The sequence below is a fragment of the Bombina bombina genome, chromosome 8 (assembly GCF_027579735.1).
Source record: "Bombina bombina isolate aBomBom1 chromosome 8, aBomBom1.pri, whole genome shotgun sequence".
NCBI lineage: Eukaryota > Metazoa > Chordata > Amphibia > Anura > Bombinatoridae > Bombina > Bombina bombina.
The window spans coordinates 20,961,942-20,970,877 of NC_069506.1; the positions used below are offsets into that span (position 1 = coordinate 20,961,942).

The 8,936-nt window shown below is 38.2% G+C and overlaps 1 protein-coding gene across 1 annotated transcript; it reads left to right on the forward strand.

Annotated features, from left to right (window-relative positions):
- The first annotated feature begins 2,022 nt into the window (after window positions 1–2,022).
- LOC128638775 (gastrula zinc finger protein XlCGF67.1-like) lies at window positions 2,023–3,725 on the forward strand. The gene is made up of 2 exons (XM_053690912.1): window positions 2,023–2,073; window positions 3,036–3,725. The coding sequence occupies exons 1-2, from the start codon at window positions 2,023–2,025 to the stop codon at window positions 3,723–3,725; spliced, it is 741 nt and encodes a 246-aa protein (XP_053546887.1).
- The last annotated feature ends 5,211 nt before the right edge of the window (window positions 3,726–8,936 follow it).

An 8,936-nucleotide genomic window follows, 5' to 3' on the forward strand; every position in this document is an offset into this window, starting at 1 on the left:
GATATAAATACACATATTTTATCTTCCTTTGTGTTTGTAAAAGAAACCAAATATCTCAGTGATTTCTTATGGTGAACACTAAGTCACGCCAAAATGTGTCAGCTAGAATGCAGTGACAATACTTAAAGGGACAGTCTACACCAGAATTTTTATTGTTTTAAAAAGATAGATAATCCCTTTATTACCCATTCCCCAGTTTTGCATAACTAACACAGTTATAATAATGTACTTTTAACCTCTGTGATTATCTTGTATCTAAGCCTCTGCAAACTGCCCCTTTATTTCAGTTCTTTTGACAGACTTGCAGTCTAGCCAATCAGTGCCTGCTCCCAGATAACTTCACGTGCACGAGCACAGTGTTATCTATATGAAATACGTGCACTAACACCCTCTAGTGGAGAAAAACTGTTAAAATGCAATCTGAAAAGAGGTGGCCTTCAAGGTCTAAGAAATTAGCATAAGAACCTCCTAGGTTAAGCTTTCAACTAAGAATACCAAGAGAACAAAGCAAAATTGGTGATAAAAGTAAATTGGAAAATTGTTTAAAATCACATGCTCTATCTGAATCATGAAATTTTATTTTGGCCTAGACTGTCACTTCATGTATTTTATGCTGCTACTTTTGTTAATACAAATTACATTTTGTTGCTCCTTCCTTCATTGCTTATATAATAAAATAACTAACTACATTGACTTTTTAAGACTTTGGCGTATTTTCTGTTCATGTTCTGTGGTTTGTGGGTTGTACTGGATAAAGACTGAAAATCGTAAATTGGTTTAGAGACGAAAACTACAGAATATGTGACCATTTCATATTTCTTTTTAGAAATACTCAGTTTGATGACATTGCAGTTTATTTCGATGAGGAGGAATGGGGCTGTATAAATAAAGAGCAAAAAGATCTTTATAAGGAAGTTATTATGGAGAATTGCTGGACGCTTAGATCTCTAGGTAAGAATTATTTACTAATTGATTTTATTAAAGGGACATGAAATCCAACATTTTTAATTCATAATTCAGATAGAAAATAAAATTTTAAACACATTTCAAATTTACTTCTGTTATCAAATTAGCTTCATTCTCTTGGTATTATTTGTTGAAGGAGCAACAATGCATTACTGGGCGCTAGCTGAACACATTACGTGAAACAATGACAAAAAAGCATTTTTGTGGATCATGAAAGAATTTTTTTGAGTTACATGTCCCTTTAATATGACAGAATAGATATGACACTTGTGTCCCACTTCAAGGGATTAAATAAATGCTATGGATACTGATTTATTAAAAGAAAAAATTAACCTGATATAATATGCAGATGTATTTTTTAAAATTATGTTAGTTGTCTTAATATTGAAGAAATAAGTGTAAAGTTTTACTTTATAAAACGAGTTTATCTTACCTAATTTCTGTCTGATGACATTTGGGGACACATATAAAACAGGCAGTACAGTGTCCAAACACCGAACAGGGAAAAAAACAACAATAAAAGTATCCACACATCTTATTAAAGACAAATAAAATAATGGTTTGAAAGTTGCTATTTTGTAAGCTATGATTTGTTCACCCATTTAAAGAAAATCTGCTTTAAATCTCAAACCAGAATCCCATTGCTTAAATGGTCATTAAACACAATTTTTTTCTTTCATGATTTAGATAGATAATACCATTTTAAACAACTTTCTATTTTACTTCTATTATCTAATTTGCTTCATTCTCTTGATATTCTTTCCTGAAAAGCATATCTAGATAGGCTCAGTAGCTTCAGATTGGTGGCTGCACATATTTGCCTCATGTGATTGGCTCACCCATGTGCATTGATATTTCTTTAACAAAGGATATCTAAAGACTGAAGCAAATTAGATAATAGAAGTTAATTGATATGTTGTTTAAACTTGTATTATCTATCTGAATCATGAAAGAAAAATGTGAGTTTAATGTCTCTTTAAGTTGTTTTGTATACATGTTTGTAGGACTTGTCCATGTGAAACCTTCAGTTGTCTCAAAGACAAGGAGAGGACCCATATGTGTGCAACCAGCAATAAAAGGAGGAAACTTCCACAAGTATCATCAAAAGTAAGTAAAGGGTTAATTCCCCTTTAAAATAACCTCTTTTAGCTGGTGCAAAGAATACATTTAACATCCCTTTAAAACAGTATCAATTAATATAAGTTTCTAAATATATAATGCAGCCAAAGCTTACCTGCAAAACGGTTTCTGTTTTAACCCCCATTAACCCCTTTAATTTAGGCATAGTTTTGTATGTATATTTCCATATATGGAAGGTGCTATCCAGGCCATAGCTTCAGCAGAATGCACTTGTGCACATGCACGGTAGGTGGCAGAGTCACATGACACTTGACTAAAGCAGTGCACAGTATAATGCTGAAGCTTTCACAAAGCATGTGACATTATCCCCATGGAAACAAGCAAGCTCTTAGCAACAAACAATAGCAATACCTGCTGTCCCTCCTCAACCCCCTTGCTTGCATAAGTAATTATCCTCATGTGCACACTTGTTACATAATACCACAAGTTTTGGAGTAGAACACTGGTAAGGGGGTGGAGCAGGCAAAATTGGCAACACCAAAGTGTAAGTAATTTTTCAGATTTTTGGAAATTTTATTAAAATACTTCTAAGCTTTTTTATACTTTTTTTTTAATTATTACACTGTTTTACCTTAGTTGACCTTTCTATAATATGCACATAACTCAAAATGTTTTATGGCTTTTTATCTGATGAAATTATATAATCTCTGTTCTATTTCTAGTCAGGTTAAGCATTGACTTGGAACACCTGTGGAGATATTCACAGAGCACCTGACTGTGGGTTGGAAGCTACCTGTACTATACAATTTTATGGAGAAGTTAGCCAGATAATCATAAAACCAGCAAACAATAACCAGAAGAGACACATAGATATATCAGAGGAATCATCTGAAGAGGAAACTTGTAGAGATCCACCCCTGTACGATAATGAGACACATCAGATCTATTGTTCAGGTCAATGACCATTTGTGTGTTCTGATTGTGGGAAGAGTTTTACTAGTAGATCAAATCGTATTATACATCAGAGAATTCACACTGGAGAGAAACCATTTGTCTGCATGGAATGTGGGAAAAGTTTTGTCAGTAACAGGAATCTTGTAATACATAAGAGAGTTCATACTCATGAAAAAACGCTTGCGTGTACTGAGTGCGGGAAAGCTTTGTCTAGTAGTGGAAATCTTGTTCAACATATGAAACTCCATACAGTAGAAAAGCAAGTAACTTGTACCGATTGTGGGAAATGTTTTATTAGTAGCTCACGCCTTAATGTACACAAGAGAATTCACACAGGAGAAGCACCATATGCCTGTTCTGATTGCGGGAAACGGGTTAAACAGCTAACTTCTCATAACATACATAGGATAAGTCACACCGGAGAGAGATTTCCATGTCCTGAATGTGGGAAATACTTTGTTCATAAAATATTGCTTAAGGCTCATAGGAAGATTCATACAGGAGAAAAACTATTTTCATGTTCTGATTGTGGGAAATGTTTTATTCATTGGTCAAGTTTTATTTTACATACAAGAACACATACGGGGGAAAGGCCATTTGAATGTTCTAATTATGGCAAATGTTTCAAGCGGGCATCTGCTCTGGCTGTACATAAGAGATCTCACACAGGGGAAAGGCTGTTTGTATGTCTTGATTGTGGAAAATGTTTTATTCAGTTTGTCTAGTAGTGGAAATCTTGTTCAACATATGAAACTCCATACAGTAGAAAAGCAAGTAACTTGTACCGATTGTGGGAAATGTTTTATTAGTAGCTCACGCCTTAATGTACACAAGAGAATTCACACAGGAGAAGCACCATATGCCTGTTCTGATTGCGGGAAACAGGTTAAACAGCTAACTTCTCATAACATACATAGGATAAGTCACACCGGAGAGAGATCTCCATGTCCTGAATGTGGGAAATACTTTGTTCATAAAATATTGCTTAAGGCTCATAGGAAGATTCATACAGGAGAAAAACTATTTTCATGTTCTGATTGTGGGAAATGTTTTATTCATTGCTCAAGTTTTATTTTACATACAAGAACACATACGGGGGAAAGGCCATTTGAATGTTCTAATTATGGCAAATGTTTCAAGCGGGCATCTGCTCTGGCTGTACATAAGAGATCTCACACAGGGGAAAGGCTGTTTGTATGTCTTGATTGTGGAAAATGTTTTATTCAGAAAACATCTCTTAATGATCATAAACAAATTCACGCAGAAGAGAGACCATTCTCATGTTCCCAATGTGGGGAATCTTTTGCCAACAATGGAAATCTTGTAAAACATAAGAGAATTCATAATGGTGATGAACAGATTTGCATATTATAAATGTGGGGAGTCATTTTCCAGAAAGTTTTATTGCATTACAAATAAGGAATCCTATCAGAAAAATACAGTTTGCATGTGCAAAATGCAGAAAAAGTTTCTGCTTCTAATTCACTGAGTGAGAGTTTTCTGATCTTTTTTAAGAAGTGTTGAAACCCAGGTACATTCTCTTTGCTATGCATTGGTGTAGCTCTGCCAGTCTAGTATAGTATTGGGCATGGGGCTACAGATGCACCTATATTTATGTGTTGTACAGAGGAAATTTTCAGCAATGTGAAGATCTCAAAGCACCAGCCCCAGGGCCATATGCGGCCCTCAAGATAGTTTCACCTGGCCCTCCCTTGTTTAATAGGTAAAGTATTAATTTGGAAAAACCGTTGGTAACACAATCGTATCTGTGTCTTTCACAGATATTTTAAAGTATTAATTTGGGCTGTCAATTGTTGTTTTGTTAGGGTTCTAAGAGGTGTAACTAGTTGATGTTCTGTATAGGAACTCACAAAATAAATATAAAGACAAGTGTCCAGTGTAGACTCCCACCATGCACTGCTTGGATAAATGTATTTTTTTACACTTATACAGTTCCAGAATGATCACTTCACTTGGCACTTACAAGTTAGATATAGACAACTGTGTAGATCTATTGTGGGCTACAACTCCCACTATGCACTACTACTTGTGTAAATGTCACTTCCAGTTCTTAGTATATCCAGTTCTGAGGTTCAAGCGCCCCCATGGGAGAAGAACACTTAGCCAGTGACCCCCAGATACATTGAGCTTGATACCCCTGTACTAAACATAACAGATTCTTTTTGTACAAAAGGTGGTTTATTTCAGCAAAAACCTCAGTGCTTTACAAGCTAAAATTTAGTTCACAATGGTGGTGATTATTCATGCAGCAACAGTTACTGGATAAGCAGTTAGGTTAGTTGCTCTAAAACAAAATGATTCAAACATTTTATAAATACTGTAAAGTAAATGGAAGATATGTTGTTTTAATTTCTTTCCTCTGCAAATATGATCCTTTGTCTGTAAACGGTTGGTCTTTCATTGTATTATTCTCCAGTTAAAGGGGCATAATCATCAAAAATTGTGTGTTTAACAGCATTTCAATTTCTATTTGAAGCACTTTTGCAATAACTTTTGTTTTAGAGGTATATACACAGCTACATCGGGCCCGGATAAATGCCTATGTGAGGAGGGGCCAATGACCTCACTCTAGGCTTAGGGGCGATAATTACTTTCGGTGAGGAGGATGAGCAGCAAACGTCTACATCAGGACCAGTTTCAACGGAACAGGTAGGGGGGTTTGGATGTTTTAACACAATTGCTTAGGGCTTTAGTTCCTGAGGGTAGTAGTTTTAATGGTAATGTCTTAGAAAATAGGCCTGTTGTAGAAGCTGGGGATAGGGAGGAGTTGGGTAGAACTAGACTAGATAGGGGTTTTAGAGACGTTAGTTTAGCTGCTAATATTAGAGGGTTAGCTAACAGGGATTACGCATCCTCTCAGTCTCAGGATATTCAAGGTGAAAGGAAAAGGCAGGAAGGCAGATCCAGGATACCGGTGTCACGGCGGCGGGTAAGATCCCGTTCGCCTATTAATTACAGAAAGAGTCAGGAATCAGGAGAATCTTCAGTGTGGGGAACTCTGGATAGACAGTTGAGGGATAAAGGGAGATCCAGAAGGTCTAGAACCCCTGAGAAAAGGAGATACAAAGAAAGAGAGTGTCTGAGGCAGGGCAGTGAGTCAGTACCCCTGGACACAAGGAGTGAAACGGTCACATCAAGGGAGACCTCTAAAGTTCCCATTAATGCAGGTGAGAGTATCAGTGCCGTTTCTTTGCCTAATGTGAGTGTTTCTGATGCTAAGTGTGACGTTACGTTATGTTGAAAGGTTTAAAAGAAAGCTGATTTCTCAGCTGGAAAGTAGTTATCAATCCAGCGTTGGAGGCCCTTCGGGTCCTGTTGGTGTATGGGTAGCCCAGAATGTGGCTTCTGGGGGTGGTCCCCTGGAGCAAGCTAGTTCTGTGGTGTATGGTAACTTGAGTGTGGCCAGTCAGTTTAGGGTATCTGATCAAGCTTTTAGGTGTCCATGCCTGTGTTCGGTTGGTCCTTTGGGCATTCATTTAGCTAAGGATGTTAAAGAAAAGATTTGGAAGCGGGAGTTCGTGGAAATATTTTCACTTCTTCCTGTTGATCAAATTTTTGATATTATGGATGATTCCAAGAGTGAATCGGGTAAAAAAAGAGGAGGATGAGCGCAGGAGGAGGTTTAGGAAATTGCCGAAAACATTGTCTAATTGGTCGAAAGCTTTTTGCATTTTGGCTAGTGTAATCGGTGAGAAGAACCCAGAACTATGTTCTTCTTTATTTTGCTATCTGGATGAGATCGCAGGCGCCTGCCGTACATATGGCGGTCTCGCCTGGTGGAAATATGACGAGCAGTTCCGTCAGTGGATGTTGGTTCAGCCCGAAATGAGATGGGATGACAGGGACATGGGCATATGGTTGGAGCTTATGACTCCATTGAGGTCGGGTCAGCCCTTTCGGGGACAGGGGGGGTGGAATCAGTGCCCCCTCTACAGCATCCTCAGCAGTGGCCTTCAGAAAAGGGCTTTGCTTTCAGTTCAATGAAGGGATCTGTAAGTTCTGGTCAGCTTGTAAATACAAGCATGAATGTACCTTCTGTGGAGGAATCCATTCAAGTTCCAAATGCTTTAAGAAAGCTAAATCCTTCTCGAAAGGTGACAGCATTGTTCAAGGCCAAGACACCAGTGAGAGTAGGAAGGATGGCGCCTTGGTTAAAATTGTACGGTAGGAGAAGGGGTAGGGCAGTTGATGCGGAAATTCTGTACAAGGGTTTTAGTGACGGTTTTTGTATTCCTTTTATTGAAGGTATCGAATCTGTTTTTTCAGGTAATTTGAAGTCTGCTAGGGATTTGCCTGGTGTGATGGCGAAAAAAATACAAAAAGAGGTCTCTTTGGGCAGAATGGCGGGTCCTTTTTCAGTCCCTCCGTTTGAGAATTTAAGAGTGTCCCCTTTGGGTGTTGTTCCTAAGAAGGTTCCGAATCAGTATAGATTAATTCATCATTTGTCTTTTCCGAAAGGTTTTTAGGTAAATGATGGTATTGATCCTGAGTTTTCTGCGGTAATATATGCCTCTTTTGATAAGGCCTTGGACTTGGTAAAGGAAGCTGGTCCTAACGCTTTGTTGGCTAAAGTGGATATTGAGTCGGCTTTCAGGCTTTTGCCTGTTCATCCTTCTTGCCATCATTTGTTGGGCTGTTTTGTTGGAGGTTCATATTTTGTGGACTTATGTTTACCTATGGGCTGCTCAATTTCTTGTGCGTTCTTTGAGAAATTTAGTTGTTTTGTTGAATGGGTAGTCAAACAGATTTCGGGGCTGTCATCGGTCTTCCATTATTTGGATGCCTTCCTTTTTGTGGGCGCTTCTGGGCAGAATTTGTGTCAAATTCTTATGGATTCCTTTCTTACGTTTGCTAGGGATTTTGGTATCCCTATAGCTTGTGATAAAACAGAAGGTCCTTCCTCTGTGATTAGTTTTTTGGGTATTTGTATTGATGCTGTATCTATGGAATGTAGGCTTCCTGAAGATAAGATTCGGGATTTGGTTTGTTCGATCGATGAGGCTCTTATGAGGAAAAAACTTTCCTTAAGAGAGAATCAGTCTTTAGTTGGTAAGCTAAACTTTGCCTGTAAGATCATTCCACTTGGCAGAATCTTTTGCAGAAGGCTGTCACTAGCGACTATTGGAGTTAAGATTCCTCATTTTAGGATCTGTTTATCTGTTCAAGTGAAGGAAGATTTGAGAGATTTCAATGGTAGATCCTTAATTCAGTCTTCTGAGATTTTGAATAGAGAGCCTCATTTATTCACTGATGCTTCAGGGGCACATGGTTTTGGTGCCCTGTTTGGGAGTAAATGGTGTGCTGGTTCATGGCCTGAGTCTTGGGCGGCTTCTGGTTTAACAAAAAATCTTGTCTTTCTGGAATTATTTCCACTAGTGGTAGCTTTAAAAATTTGGGATGTTGAATTTGAAAACAGAAAGGTGGTTTTTCATTCGTATAATATGGGAGTTGTTTTTGCTATCAACCGTCTGTCATCCAGTTCTAAACCAGTGATTGGGTTGCTCAGAATGTTTGTTTTCGAATGTCTGAAGCATAATGTGTATTTTAGAGCTGTTCATGTACCTGGAAAGGAGAATGTGGGGGCTGACGCTCTTTCTCGTTTTCAGTGGCGGAGATTCCAGGAGGCAGTACCAAATGCAGAAAGGATTGGTTCTCCTTGCCCGGAAGAAATGTGGTATCTGAGTTTCCTAGAATCTTGAGGTTGGTGAGGGGAGAAGAGTTTGATTGACATGATAAAGCGGGATGTCATGAGGTTGAGGGAGTTATTTCCTCGCATCATTATAGTCTGGTCTGACATTGAATGCAGGCTATGCTGGAGATCAGCATGGGATGAAAAAAGATTGGATTCATCTAGAAAGAAGGTCAATAGGACGATAACTAGTTTTGTGTCCAGAATGGGTGGTTGTGCAATTCGG